Genomic DNA, 16,500 nt, shown 5'->3' with positions numbered 1-16,500 from the left:
GACCGACCAACACAGAGACCGACCAACACAGAGACCGACCAACACAGAGACCGACCAACACAGAGACCGACCAACACAGAGACCGACCAACACAGAGACCGACCAACACAGAGACCGACCAACACAGAGACCGACCAACACAGAGACCGACCAACACAGAGACCGACCAACACAGAGACCGACCAACACAGAGACCGACCAACACAGAGACCGACCAACACAGAGACCAACACAGAGACCAACACAGAGACCAACACAGAGACCAACACAGAGACCAACACAGAGACCAACACAGAGACCAACACAGAGACCAACACCATAACCCAGTTCAGAAGAATAGTTCTCAGCGTCTGTTGAGAAGCTGCCTCCTTTTATTAGGAGCAGCTGGAGCTAATTAGCCCAGAAGAGCCAATCAGGAACGGGGTGTGGCAGGAGACAGTGTGCTCATGGAGAGGGGGGCGTGGCACCTCAGGAGCACACACAGAGGCTCAAAGCGTGACACCACAAAGCAGCGACATTACAAGGATTTTTTTTACTATGGTTAAAAGACCTCATATTACCACATAATATTATATTATATAATATAAATTATAATAACTTTTTTTTGCAATTCTTCAAAAGTGCCACAAGAGGGCGACATTACAATTTTTTTATTATGGTCACAAGAAAACTGGCCACAAATAATCAATTAATCAAATAATAAAAGTATACACTCTAACTTTGTCTTTACATTGTCAGTATTTAGCAGATGCTTTTATCCAAAGCGACTTACATTTTGCAGTCTAAGCAATTGAGGGTTAAGGGCCTTGCTCAAGAGCCCAACGGTGGCAGCCTGGCAGTGATGAGGTTTGAACAATCAACCTTCTGCTTGCTAGCCCAGTAGCTTAACCGCTAGGCTACAACTGCCCTTGACATTCTTTTCTTTTTTTGTTTATACTGAAAGTCCCGCCCACAGTCACTCCACCATGTCTCTAATTGGTTGCAGTAGTTAACAGGCTCGTAACAATATCATATCACAATTTTTTTTCAACACTTCTTTAAAAGTGCCACAACAGGGCGACATTACAAAGATTTTTGTTTATTATGGTCACAAGATCTCATATTAACACAACATATTATTTTATTGCAATTCTCCAAAAGTGCCAAAAGAGGGAGACATTACAAGATTTTTTTTCCATGGTCACATGATCTAAGTTTAAATATCATGTTAATTTCTTTTACAGTTTTTTAAAACACTGCCACAAAAGGGCGACATTACAATGATTTTTTGCTTTACCATGGTCAACAGAACTCATATTACCATATCATATTAGCTTTTATAACAATTCTTTAAAAGTGCCAAAAGAGGGCGACATTTCTTTCTTTTTTTTTTTTTTTTACCATGGTCACAAGAAAACTGGCTACAAATAATCAAAAGGCTAAAATTACAGTGGTCTGTCTTCCTGTATGTGCTCATAACATAACCTTGTAGTTGTATTTACTCAACCAGTGCTTTAAAAGTATACACTCTATCTTTGTATTGACATCATTTTCTTTTTTTATTCGTGGCGGTCTCTTGCTGTTTTTTTTACTGGAAGCCCCGCCCACAGCTACTCCACCATTTCTCTAATTGGATGCAGTGAAGAACAGGCTTAAACCAATCAGCAACCACTTGTACTGCTTATCCCCAGTCAGTCCATCATATCTCTGATTGGTTGCAGTGGAAAACAGGCTGCAACTAATCAGCAGCCACTTGTACTGCAAAAATACAGGAAGACAGAAACAGAGCACAACCAAACACAAAGACATGAAAACAAAAAAAACACGTGTCCCTCAGGCATGTAACAATATGAAATCACTATTTTTTTTTTTTATTCACTATTTTTTTTTTTTATTCCCCAAAAGTTCCACAACAGGGCGACATTACAAAGATTTTTTTTTTACCATGGTCACAAGATCTCATATTACAACATAATATTACTTTTTTGCAAATCTCCAAAAGTGCCACAAGAGGGCGACATTAAAATATTTTTTTATAACCAACTTGGTCATATGAACTCATTTTACCATATCATGTAAATTTTTTTTTTAAGTTCTCCAAAACTGTCTCCTGCTGTTTTTTTACTAGAAGCCTCGCCCTCAGTCACTCCACCCTATCGCTCATTGGTTGCAGTGGAGAACAGGCTGCAACCAATCAGCAGCCACTTGTACTGCTGATGCTTAGTCATTCCACCATGCCTCTCACTGGATGCAGTGGAGAAAACGCTGCAACCAAAAAAAAAAAACAACCAAACACAAATACATAAAAGAAAAAAAAACGTTTCCCTCAGGCATGTAACATATATCATATCACTATTTTTTTATTTTGCAATTCTCCAAAAGTGCCACAAGAGGGCGACATTACAAGATTTTTTTTAACAGCATGGTCACATGATCTCATTTCACCATAATATTATATAATAATATATAATGTTAGTTTTTATAACAAATCTCCAAAAGTGATACCAGAGGGCGACATTTTAATTTTTTTTTTTTTACCATAGTCACATGAAAACTGGTGTCCACAAATAATCACAAGGCTAAAATTACAGTGGTCTGTCTACCTGCATGTGCTCATAACATCAGCAGACACTTGTACTGCAAAAAGACAGAAAGAGAGAACAACCAAACACTAATACATGCAAGTAACAATATCATATCACTATTTATTTTTTTTATTCTCCAAAGGTGCCACAACAGGGCGACAAAGATTTATTTAACATGATCACAAGATCCCATATTACCACATCATATTACTTTTTTGCAATTTTTTAAAAGTGCCACAACAGGGCGACATTAAAATATATTTTATTTAATATATATTTTAATATATTTTATTAAAATATATTAAAATAGATATTTTTACCCATTTGGTCACATGAACTCATTTTACCATATCATGTGAATTTTTTTTTTACAGTTTTCCAAAACTGCCACAAGACAGCGACATTACAAGGATCTTTTTTTACCATGGTCAAAAGACCTCATATTACCACATCATATAACTTTTTTTGCAATGCTCAAAAAGTGCCACAAGAGGGCGACATTACAATTTCTTTTTTACCACGGTCACAAAAAAAATGGCCACAAATAATCAATTAATAAAAGTAAACACTCTAGCTTTGCCTTTACAGCATTTAGCAGACGCTTTTATCCAAAGCGACTTATATTTTGCAGTCTAAGCAATTGAGGGTTAAGGGCCTTGCTCAAGGGCCCAACGGTGACAGCCTGGCAGTGATGAGCTTTGAACCAGCAACCTTCTGCTTACTAGTCCAGTATCTTAACCGCTAGGCTACAACTGCCCTTGACATTATTTTCTTTTTTTTTTTATACTGAAAGTCCCGCCCACAGTCACTCCACCATGTCTCTAATTGGTTGCAGTAGTTAACAGGCTCGTAACAATATCATATCACTATTTTTTTTTTTCACAATTCTTCAAAAGTGCCACAACAAGGCGACATTACAAAGATTTTTGTTTATTATGGTCACAAGATCTCATATTAACACAACATATTACTTTTTTGCAAATCTCCAAAAGTGCCACAAGAGGGCGACATTACAAGATTTTTTTTTTATCAACTTGGTCACATGAACTCATTTCACCATATCATGTTAATTTTTCAATGTGCAATTCCAAAACTGCCACAATAGGGCGACATTACAAAAATCTTTTTTTACCATGTTCACAAAACCTCATTTTACCATATTATATTAGTTTTTGTAACAATTCTCCAAAAATGCAACAAGAGGGCGACATCTCAATTGTTGTTTTTACCAGTCACAAGAAATCTGGTGGCCACAAATAAACACAAGGCTAAAATTACATTGCTCTGTTTACCTGCATGTGCTCACAACATACGTTGTAGCTGTATTTACTTAACCAGAGCTTTCAAAGTATACAGGTCGCCTGCTGCTTTTATATTGAAAGTCTCGTCCCCAGTAACTCCACCATGTCTTTAATTGTTTGCAGTGGAGAACAGGCTCGTAACAATATAATATCACTATTTTTTTTTTTTTTTGCAATTCTTCAAAAGTGCCACAACAGGGCGAGGGAAGATTTTTGTTTACCAACATGGTCTTTACCAACATATTACTTTTTAAAACAATTTTCCAAAAGTGCCACAGAAGGGCGACATTTCAATTTCTTTTTACCATGGTCACAACAAAACTGGCCACAAATAATAAAAGTAAACACTCTTGCTTTGTCTTTAAATTTTCAGCATTCAGCAGACACTTTTATCCAAAGCGACTTACATTTTGCAGTCTAAGCATTTGAGGGTTAAGGGCCTTGCTCAAGGGCCCAACGGTGGCAGCCTGACAGTGATGAGGTTTGAACCATCAACCTTCTGCTTACTAGTCCAGTATCTTAACCGTTAAGCTACAACTGCCCTTTTTTTCATATTGAAAGTCCCAGTCACTCCACCATGTCTCTAAATGGTTGCAGTAGAGAACAGGCTCGTAACAATATCATATCACTATTTTTTTTGCAATTTTTCAAAAGTGCCTTAAGAGGGCGACATTAAAAGATTTTTTTTACCAATTCGGTCACATGAGCTCATTTTACCATGTCATGGTAATTTTTTTTACAGTTTTCCAAAACTGCCACAAGACGACGATGACGACATTACAAGGATCTTTTTTTTTCCATATTCACAAAACCTCATATTACCACATCATATTACTTTATTGCAATTCTCCAACACTGCCACAAGAGGGCGACATTACAATTTTTTTTTTTAACCACAGTCACAAGAAAACAGGCCACAAATAATCACAAGGCTAAAATTACAGTGGTCTGTCTTCCTGCATGTGCTCATAACATAACCTTGCAGCTGTATTTACTCAACCAGTGCTTTAGAAGTATACACTCTATCTTTGTCTTGACATTCTATCCTTTTCTTTTTTTTAATCATGCCGGTCTCTTGCTGTGTTTTTTACTGGAAGCCTCGCCCTCAGTCACTCAACCATATCTCTCATTGGATGCAGTGGATAAAACGCTGCATTCAATCAGCAGCCACTTGTACTGCTAAAAGGCAGAAAGACAAAAAAAGAGAGAACAACCAAACACAAATATATGAAAACAGAAAAAAACATGTGTCCCTCAGGCAAGTAACAATATCAAATCAATATTTTTTTTTTTACAATTCCCTAAAAGTGCCACAACAGGGCGACATTACAAATATTTCTTTTACCATGGTCACAGGATCTCATATTACCACATCATATTACTTTTTTACAATTCCCCAAAACTGCCACAAGAGGGCGACATTACAAATATTTATTTTACCATGGTCAACAGACCTCATATTACCATATCATATTAGTTTTCATAACAATTCTCCAAAAATGCCACAAGAGGGCGACAGCTCAATTTTGTTTTACCATGGTCACAAGAAAACTGGCCACAAATAATCACAAGGTTAAAATTACATTGCTCTGTCTACCTGCATGTGCTCATAACATAACCTTGTAGCTGTATTTACTTAACCAGTGCTTTAAAAGTATAGACTCTATGTTTGTCTTGTCTTTGTATTTGGCTTAATTTATTTGCGTTGTGACTTTTTTAATTTGCGTTGTGACTAGTTTTATTTGCGTTGTGACTAGTTTTATTTGTGTTGTGACTAGTTTTATTTGTGTTGTGGCTTAATTTATTTGCATTGTGACTTTTTTAATTCGTGTTGTGGCTTAATTTATTTGCGTTGTGACTTTTTATTTGCGACATTACAAGATTTTTTTTGTACCATGCTCACAAGAAAACTGGTGGCCACAAATAAGCACAAGGCTAAAATTACAGTGGTCTGTCTACCTGCATGTGCTCTTAACATAGCCTGTAGCTGTATTTACTTAACCAGTACTTTAAAAGTATACATTGTAATTGGTTGCAGTAGAGAACAGGCTGCAACCAATCAGCAGCCACTTGTACTGCTTATGTTTAGTCACTTCACCATCGGCCTTTCCCAAACCGTTCCCTCCTCACTAACACTCCACTACAGAGTCACACTCCATATGAAGTCACACTGTGCTGTGAAGGGAGCTTCCAATTAAGGGGAGGGTCTAAATTCAGGAGTCAACTTTGGGACGCCCTCTTTGCTTTCGAGTGGAATAAGGAAGCTGCCGTCACCATGGCTACAGATAGATGCTTTTCTCGCCTTGCCGTCATGTCTTGCGCTCCGTTATCATTTCAGCATCTCCAAGCGGAAATACGAGCTTAGGAGACGCAAGAACCTGCTACTTTATAACTAGTATACATGTATAGTTATGTTTTAATTCTCCAAAAAATGGTGTTACAGTTTTTCTCAATTGCTTTGGTGCATTTCTCTGATCAGAATTAAAATTCTCATAACTGTTAGTTCAGCCTCCACAAGATTTAGTCATTTGTGCACATCATAGTAGCAGTTTCTCATTCCTTCCAACAAATTACAAATGCTTTTGGACATGCATCAATTGCTTCCATACAATTCTCTGCTGTTTTATAACATTATCATTTGCTTATGTCATGTCTGTCAAAATGAACTATACTTATGAATGCTGAATAGTCATTCCCTATTAAACTAATAGTCCTCATTTCATTGCTTAAATCATTACATACAAAAATGTTGAACTATTTCTCAAGATCAGTCAAGCAAATCTTACCAAAACATTTGCTGACTTTTTTAGACACTCTTTACTGGGACATAATCCCTGAGAATGAGAGGGGTCTAAATGGAGACCATCTGAACAAGTATGTTGTAATATGGGATAATGTGAGTTTTCACCACTTAGATTTGGTCAGACAGTGGTTTGCAGCACATGAAAGGATGCTGGTGGAATATCTCCCTCCCTACTCCTCATTCCTTAATCCAATAGAGGAGTTTTTCTCTGCCTGAAGGTGGAAGGTATATGACCGGCATCCACATACCCAAATGGCCCTGCTAGTGGCCATGGATGGATTTGGATTTGCTACTTAAGGAGATACTTTCCTTGCTGCATTGCCAGGGATGATATTCGCTGTAATGTCGATGAAAATATGTGGCCAGACAGACAGGAATGTCTGGATGTGCAATAATGATTTACAGTACTGTGTATGTTGTATGTTCCAATTCAGTTCCAATATGTACTGCAATATTGTTTACAGTTGTGCACAGCTCTACCCAAAGGGTGTTTCTTATGTTTGTTGTAAATAAGTTTGTACTTTGCTATAGCACAATGCTGTGAACAAATTAGAATTGCAAAGAGCATATTCAGTAAAAATGTGAAACATACAGTGTATCACAAAAGTGAGTACACCCCTCACATTTCAAATATTTCATTATATCTTTTCATGGGACAACACTATAGACATGAAACTTGGATATAACTTAGAGTAGTCAGTGTACAGCTTGTATAGCAGTGTAGATTTACTGTCTTCTGAAAATAACTCAACACACAGCCATTAATGTCTAAATGGCTGGCAACATAAGTGAGTACACCCCACAGTGAACATGTCCAAATTGTGCCCAAAGTGTCAATATTTTGTGTGACCACCATTATTATCCAGCACTGCCTTAACCCTCCTGGGCATGGAATTCACCAGAGCTGCACAGGTTGCTACTGGAATCCTCTTCCACTCCTCCATGATGACATCACGGAGCTGGTGGATGTTAGACACCTTGAACTCCTCCACCTTCCACTTGAGGATGCGCCACAGGTGCTCAATTGGGTTTAGTCCATCACCTTTACCTTCAGCTTCCTCAGCAAGGCAGTTGTCATCTTGGAGGTTGTGTTTGGGGTCGTTATCCTGTTGGAAAACTGCCATGAGGCCCAGTTTTCGAAGGGAGGGGATCATGCTTGTTTCAGAATGTCACAGTACATGTTGGAATTCATGTTTCCCTCAATGAACCGCAGCTCCCCAGTGCCAGCAACACTCATGCAGCCCAAGACCATGATGCTACCACCACCATGCTTGACTGTAGGCAAGATACAGTTGTCTTGATACTTCTCACCAGGGCGCCGCCACACATGCTGGACACCATCTGAGCCAAACAAGTTTATCTTGGTCTCGTCAGACCACAGGGCATTCCAGTAATCCATGTTCTTGGACTGCCTGTCTTCAGCAAACTGTTTGCGGGCTTTCTTGTGCGTCAGCTTCCTTCTGGGATGACGACCATGCAGACCGAGTTGATGCAGTGTGCGGCGTATGGTCTGAGCACTGACAGGCTGACCTCCCACGTCTTCAACCTCTGCAGCAATGCTGGCAGCACTCATGTGTCTATTTTTTAAAGCCAACCTCTGGATATGACGCCGAACACGTGGACTCAACTTCTTTGGTCGACCCTGGCGAAGCCTGTTCCGAGTGGAACCTGTCCTGGAAAACCGCTGTATGACCTTGGCCACCATGCTGTAGCTCAGTTTCAGGGTGTTAGCAATCTTCTTATAGCCCAGGCCATCTTTGTGGAAAGCAACAATTCTATTTCTCACATCCTCAGATAGTTCTTTGCCATGAGGTGCCATGTGGAATATCCAGTGGCCAGTATGAGAGAATTGTACCCAAAACACCAAATTTAACAGCCCTGCTCCCCATTTACACCTGGGACCTTGACACATGACACCAGGGAGGGACAACGACACATTTGGGCACAATTTGGACATGTTCACTGTGGGGTGTACTCACTTATGTTGCCAGCTATTTAGACATTAATGGCTGTGTGTTGAGTTATTTTCAGAAGACAGTAAATCTACACTGCTATACAAGCTGTACACTGACTACTCTAAGTTATATCCAAGTTTCATGTCTATAGTGTTGTCCCATGAAAAGATATACTTAAATATTTGCAGAAATGTGAGGGGTGTACTCACTTTTGTGATACACTGTACATATTGAGTGTCTTGTACTCATTTACCTCACTAAATACAGTAATGTGTAACTTATAATGTGTAGTAATGTGTAGATTTCAGATGGGTGTGCTAATAGTGTATAGTGCTGTCTTGAGCATTTTCAGGTAGTGTCACCATGATCTGACTTTTTTGCACTGGAAAACACAGAGTGAACTGTCATAATGAAAACATGACAAAGCCATTTGACTATCTTGTTCATAAACAATGGAGTCAGGACTTTTTATTTTGATGACCCTGACACTTTCATTGACATGAATACTTGCTTTTGAGGAATGAACTTTCCATTTGGAGCAAGTGACACGCTTTTGCAAGTTATCAACTAGGTTTTGCAGTTTGTACTAATTGTTTTGAGAAATGCACTTACTGTTGTGCAAATGTTAATAGTGATGTGAGAAATGCACCAAAGCCACTGAGAAAAAAACTGTAAATATGATAATAATGTTAGTGATGGTATTGTTGGGGTAAAATAATTTTGCCATTTATGAAGTTTAAGTTCACTGATCACAGATTTCATTACTTTCTTTAAAAAGACTGAAGAAGACTGTGCCTACATTTTCCCTAACACCTTATGAGGATAATTTAATATAATATTTTACATTTGTAAGTTGTTTCCTCCATTCACCTTTCCTAGCTGCACTTCTGTGGAGTGTGGTGGTTGATTGTGCTCTTGTGTTCACTCGCTGTTGAAGGGTTTTACAGTTCACTTCCGCTCCGTCCTAATTACTTTGGAACAGCCCTTAATGTGGTGAGCACTCCACGTGAACGCTCAAACGGAGGTGGAGTGGAGAGGGGGGAGTGAGTAGGGAGCGGATTGGGATTGGGGACATATCTGTTATTGGTTGCAGTGGAGAACAGGCTGCAACCAATCAGCAGCCACTTGTACTGCAAAATGACAGAAAGAGAGAACAACCAAACACGACATTTTTTTACCAACATGGTCACATGTTTTCATTTTACCATTTCATGTTATTTTTTTTAACAATTCTCCAAAAGTGTTCTAAGAGGGCGACATTACAAAGATTTTTTCTATTATGGTCACAAGACATATAATATATTGCCATAAGTATTCACTCACCTGCCTTCACACCTATATGAACTTGAGTGACGTATCATTCTTAATCCATAGGGTTTAATATGATGTCGGCCCACCCTTAGCAGCTATAACAGCCTCAACTCTTCAAGGAAGGCTTTCCACAAGGTTTAGGAGTGTGTTTATGGGAATTTTGACCATTCTTTCAGAAGCGCATTTGTGAGGTCAGATACTGATGTTGGACGAGAAGGCCTGGCTCGCAGTCTCAGCTCTAATTCATCCCAAAGGTGTTCTATCGAGTTGAGGTCAGGACTCTGTGAAGACCAGTCGAGTTCTTCCACACCAAACTCGCTCGTCTAAGTCTTTATGCATTATCTCTGGTGCACAGTCATGTTGGAACAGGAAGGGGCCATCCCCAAACTGGGAACACAAAGTTGGGAGCATGAAATTGTCCACAATCTCTTGGTATGCTGAAGCATTAAGATTTCCTTTCACTGGAACTAAGGGGCCGAGCCCAACTCCTGAAAAACAACCCCACACCATAATCCCCCCTCCACCACACTTTACACTCGGCACAATGCAGTCAGACAAGTACCGTTCCCCCGGCAACCGCCAAACCCAGACTCGTCGATCGGGTTGCCAGACAGAGAAGCGTGATTCGTCACTCCAGAGAACACGTCTCCACTGCTCTAGAGTCCAGTGACGGTGTGCTCTACACCACTGCATCCGACGCATTGCATTATGCTTGGTGATGTAAGACTTGGATGCAGCTGCTCGGCTGCATTCCATGAAGCTCTACACACTGTTCTTGAGCTAATCTGAAGGCCACATGAAGTTTGGAGGTCTGTAGCAATTGACTGCAGAAAATTGGCGACCTCTGTGCACTATGAGCCTCAGCTCTGTTATTTTACATGGCACTAACACTTCATGGCTGTTGTTCCCAATCGCTTCCACTTTGTTATAATAGCACTGACAGTCGATTGTGGAATATTTAGTAGCGAGGAAATTTCACGACTGGACTTGTTGCACAGGTGGCATCTTATTACAGTACCATACTGGAATTCACTGAGCTCCTGAGACCCATTTTTTCAGTAAAGTTTGTAGAAGCAGTCTGCATGCCTAGGTGCTTGATTTTATACACCTGTGGCCATGGAAGTGATTGGAACACCTGAATTCAATGATTTGCATGGGTGAGTGAAAACTTTTGGCAATATAGTGTTTTAACATTTCAAATGACTTTTTTACAATTCTCCAAAAGTGCCAAAAGAGGTCAACATCACAATAATTTTTTTTTACCATGGTCACAAGATCTCATATTGCCATATCATAACTCATTTTTAACAATGTTTTAAAAGTGCCACAAGAAGGCAACATCACAATTTTTTCAACATGGTCACAAGATCTTGTATTATCATATCATATTACTTTTTTTTTTTACAATTCTCCGAAAGTTCCACAAGAGGAGTTTGCATGTTCTCCATTTGTCTGCATGGTTTTCCTCCAGGTGCTATGTTTTTTTTCCCACAGTCCAAAGACATTAAAGTGCCACAAGAGGGCAACATCTCAAATATTTTTTTTTACCATGGTCACATGATCTCATATTACCATATCTGTTACATGTACATGGTTAGCCTTAATTTAAGGGTACAGTAATTGCTGGTACATTGCCAAGGTGCTACATAACTCAGTGAAGAGGTGTGAAAATAAGCAGAAAACCAGATTTATACCCAGCTAAATTAACTTCACTTAGCAGGTCTTTAAATGTTACAGGTTTTTACAAACAAAGTGTATTAATTAGAGAACACAAATGTACACACTGGAACTTAAAATCCAGCAAAGCTCCCACTCACAAAGTGAACTGTAGACGGTGCCAAATAAAACAAATAAGAAAAACAGCTAAACTGCCTAGTCAGGCCTAAACTAACTAACAAAGACAAAAAATACAAGGGGTAGCACCCACTTTTTACCTAATAGGCTAAACATAATAATTCCTACGTGTATGAATGTATGGCTGCCTTCTTTCCTGTTCACAATGGGGAAAGTGGGTAAGGAAGAAGGAGAAAAATGAACAATCTTTACAAACTCTTTGATCCAAGATGGCGGCGCGTTAACACGCAGCGGCCGCTCTGGGGTCGAAAAACTGTGTTTTTTTGTTGTTTTCAGGAAAAGTTTGTAAGTTTGTTTAGGACAGTTTTGTTTATAAACGTATGGAAACCAGTTTTGACTTAGTTTACAACCGCCAGACACTGCTACAATTGAGAAAACAGTCAGAAACCAACCTGCAAGATGATCTGCAGCGAACTCTGCATGAACTCTGCCTACTTCGCGAACCAGACCTGCAGTCCTCGGTGTTACCTGAAGCAGGTGACCGGGGGAGGGGGCGCCGCAAGCGGTGCTCGAGGAAGCAGAAGCGTGGAAAGCGAGCCGGGGTCCGTGCTAGGCTAAAAGCTAACCCAAGCCGGCCGGCTCTACCATCGTTATTCCTCGCAAATGCATGCTCTCTGGAGAATAAACTGGACTGTATCAGACTTCAGCGAACGACCCAATGTGAGTACAGGGACTGTTGTGTTTACATTAACACCGAATGGTGCAAGGACTCTGTGCTTGTTGTGGCGTACTGTTCTCCGATGGTGGAATTTGCTATTGTTAGATGCAGACCTTTTTATTTACCACAAGAATTCACCAGCGTGCTTATTGTCGCGGTGTATCTTCCGCCCAGCGCGAACGCGAAGGAAGCATTGAGCGAACTTTACAGAGCCATCAGCGAACTGCAGAACACTCATCCAGACGGACTGTTTATTATCGCTGGGGATTTTAATCATGCAAATCTCAAGTCTGTTCTCCCTAAATTCCATCAGCATGTGGACTTTGCGACTACGAGAGGAGCGAACACGCTGGATAATGTTTACACGAACATTGCCGGTGCGTACCGGGCGGAGCCCCGCCCCCACCTCGGATACTCAGACCACATCTCTGTAATGCTAATTCCAGCATACAGAGCACTCGTCAAGCGCTCCAGACCTGTACAGAAACAGGTGAAAACCTGGCCAGAAGGATCCATCTCTGCTCTTCAGGACAACATACGGCGATTACACTGATCTAGAGGAGTACACGACTTCAGTGACCTGCTACATCAGCAAATGCATTGAGGACGTCACTACCACTAGAACCATCACTTCCAGACCCAACCAGAAGCCGTGGATGACTCCAGAGGTGCGTGCACTGCTGAGGGCCCGAGACTTCGCTTTTAAAGCAGGTGACCAGCCGGCTCTGAGAACAGCGAGAGCCAGACTGTCCCGGGCGATCCGAGAAGCAAAGCGCGCACACGGCCAGAACATCCACAGCCACTTCCAGAACAGCGGTGACACACGGCGCTTGTGGCAGGGCATCCAGGCCATCACCAACTACAGGACGACTCCACCCGTCTGTGACAGTGATGCCTCCCTTCCAGATGCGCTGAATGACTTCTACGCTCGGTTCGAGGCGCAGAACAACATGTTGGCGAGGAAGATGATCCCACCTTGTGACGACCAGGTGCTTCGTCTCACCACAGCGGACGTGAGGAGAACTCTGCACAGAGTCAACCCACGGAAGGCTTCTGGACCAGACAACATTCCTGGCCGAGTGCTCAAGGGATGTGCAGACCAGCTGGCAGATGTATTCACTGACATCTTCAACATCTCCCTGAGCAGCGCCATCGTTCCAACGTGCCTCAAGACGACCACCATCGTACCCGTGCCAAAGAAGTCATCTGTGTCATGCTTCAACGACTATCGTCCCGTAGCACTCACGCCTATCATCACAAAGTGCTTCGAGAAACTAGTCATGAGGCATATTAAGACACTACTGCCTCCCACCATGGACCCACTGCAGTTTGCGTACCGTCCTAACCGCTCAACGGACGACGCCATATCCACCACACTTCACCTGGCTTCTACACACCTGGACAGAAAGAACACTTACGTCAGGATGCTGTTCATAGACTTTAGCTCAGCATTCAACACCATCATTCCTCAGCATCTAATTGGAAAGCTGAGCACGCTGGGCCTGAACACCTCTCTCTGCAACTGGATCCTGGACTTCTTGACTGAGAGACCTCAGTCCGTCCGGATCGGTAAGAACACCTCCAGCACCACCACACTGAGCACCGGCGCTCCCCAAGGCTGTGTGCTCAGTCCACTGCTGTTTACTCTGCTTACGCACGACTGTACAGCAATGCACAGCTCGAATTCCATCGTTAAGTTTGCAGACGACACAACTGTGGTGGGACTCATCAGCAACAACGATGAGTCAGCGTACAGAGAGGAGGTACAACATCTAACGGACTGGTGCCAAGTCAACAACCTGTCTCTGAATGTGGATAAAACCAAAGAGATGGTCATTGACTTTAGAAAGACACTAAGGGACCACTCCCCACTGCACATCGACGGCTCATCTGTTGAGATCGTCAAGAGCACCAAATTTCTCAGTGTTCATCTGGAGGAGAATCTCACCTGGACCCTTAACACCAGTTCCATCACCAAGAAAGCCCAGCAGCGTCTCTACTTTTTGAGAAGACTGAGGAAAGCTCATCTGCCACCCCCCATTCTCACCACGTTCTACAGAGGAACAATCGAGAGCATCCTGAGCGGCTGCATCACTGTCTGGTTCGGAAATTGTACTGCGTCGGACCGCAAGACTCTCCAGCGAGTAGTGAGGACAGCTGAAAAGATCATCGGGGTCGCTCTTCCATCTCTCACGGACATTTTTAACACCCGCTGCATCCGCAAAGCTCTCAGCATTGTGGACGATCCAACCCATCCATCACATGGACTTTTTACTCTGCTCCCGTCTGGGAGACGATACCGCAGCATCCGGACTAACACAACCAGACTGTGTAACAGTTTTATCCCTCAAGCAATCAGACTTCTAAACTCAGGACTGTAACAATTTCCTCCGGAAATTTTCTGCTGCCACACACTGATCTGTATTGACTGTTACTTGCATTTTTGACTATGTTACTTGCATTTTTGACTGTTACTTGCATTTTTGCACACCTCCTGGAAATGCACAATAATTTCTGCACCTTACTTGTATTTTGCACCATATTTACTTTTTAGGCACCTTATCTGCATTGCCAATTTTACGCTGCTAATGTACAACATGTCACTACCTCATGAACCATTGTACCATCTATTCACCATCATGTACTAACACTTGTCTTTAGTCCTGTCTTCTAATTACTTGTTTAGATTAGGGATAATTAGGAATATCTTTTGTAGTTATTTATTATAGGATTTTTTGTATTATTGTTGTATTTGCACTGTTTTTGTATTGTCTTGCACTTTTTGTACCGTGTTACACCGTGATCCTAGAGGAACGCTGTTTCGTTTCAATACGTACTTGTATGTAGCTGAAATGACAATAAAACCTCTCTGACTCTGACTCTCTGACTCTGATTTTTTGGAGAATTAAAACATAACTATACATTTATACTAGTTATAAAGTAGCAGGTGCTTGCGTCTCCTAAGCTCGTATTTCCGCTTGGAGATGCTGAAATGATAACGGAGCGCAAGACATGAAGACAAGGTGAGAAAAGCGTCTATCTGTAGCCATGGTGACGGCAGCTTCCTTCTTCCGCTGGAAAGCAAAGAGGGCGTCCCAGAGTTGACTCCTGAATTTAGACCCTCCCTTTAATTGGAAGCTCCCTTCACAGCACAGAGTGTGACTTCATATGGAGTGTGACTCTGTAGTGGAGTGTTAGTGAGGAGGGAACGGTTTGGGAAAGGCCGATGGTGAAGTGACTAAGCATCAGCAGTACAAGTGGCTGCTGATTGGTTGCAGCCTGTTCTCTACTGCAACCAATTACAATGTATACTTTGAAAGTACTGGTTAAGTAAATAAAGCTACAGGCTATGTTAAGAGCACATGCAGGTAGACAGACCACTGTAATTTTAGCCTTGTGCTTATTTGTGGCCACCAGATTTCTTGTGAGCATGGTACAAAAAACATAATTTGTAATGTCGCCCTGTTGTGGCACTTTTGGATAATTGCTAAAAAGATCGATCGATCGATAGGTAGGTAGGTAGGTAGGTAGGTAGGTAGGTAGGTAGGTAGGTAGGTAGGTAGGTAGGTAGGTAGATAGATAGATAGATAGATAGATAGATAGATAGATAGATAGAGATAGATAGATAGATAGATAGATAGATAGATAGATAGATAGATAGATAGATAGATAGATAGATAGATAGATAGATAGATAGATAGATAGATAGATAGATAGATAGATAGATAGATAGATAGATAGATAGATAGATAGATAGATAGATAGATAGATAGATAGATAGATAGATAGATAGATAGATAGATAGATAGATAGATAGATAGATAGATAGATAGATAGATAGATAGATAGATAGATAGATAGATAGATAGATAGATAGATAGATAGATAGATAGATAGATAGATAGATAGATAGATAGATAGATAGATAGATAGATAGATAGATAGATAGATAGATAGATAGATAGATAGATAGATAGATAGATAGATAGATAGATAGATAGATAGATAGATAGATAGATAGATAGATAGATAGATAGATAGATAGATAGATAGA

At 41.0% G+C, this 16,500-nt stretch overlaps 1 protein-coding gene across 1 annotated transcript in view; it reads right to left on the bottom strand.

The window, feature by feature from the left end:
* Nucleotides 1-16,500, bottom strand: part of LOC134329072 (uncharacterized) — a gene marked incomplete at its 5' end in the record, with an annotated part of 63,802 nt that overhangs the window by 14,070 nt on the left and 33,232 nt on the right. Inside the window, 2 exons of the mRNA XM_063010318.1 lie at nt 12,777-12,795; nt 14,158-14,170. Of these exons, the coding sequence (XP_062866388.1) occupies nt 12,777-12,795; nt 14,158-14,170 (32 nt within the window). The remainder of the gene's footprint in view (nt 1-12,776; nt 12,796-14,157; nt 14,171-16,500) is intronic.

This window comes from Trichomycterus rosablanca, chromosome 15 (genome assembly GCF_030014385.1).
Source record: "Trichomycterus rosablanca isolate fTriRos1 chromosome 15, fTriRos1.hap1, whole genome shotgun sequence".
Taxonomy (NCBI): domain Eukaryota; kingdom Metazoa; phylum Chordata; class Actinopteri; order Siluriformes; family Trichomycteridae; genus Trichomycterus; species Trichomycterus rosablanca.
The sequence above is the reverse complement of the archived record's forward strand: the minus strand, read 5'-3'. Positions and strand labels throughout refer to the sequence as shown.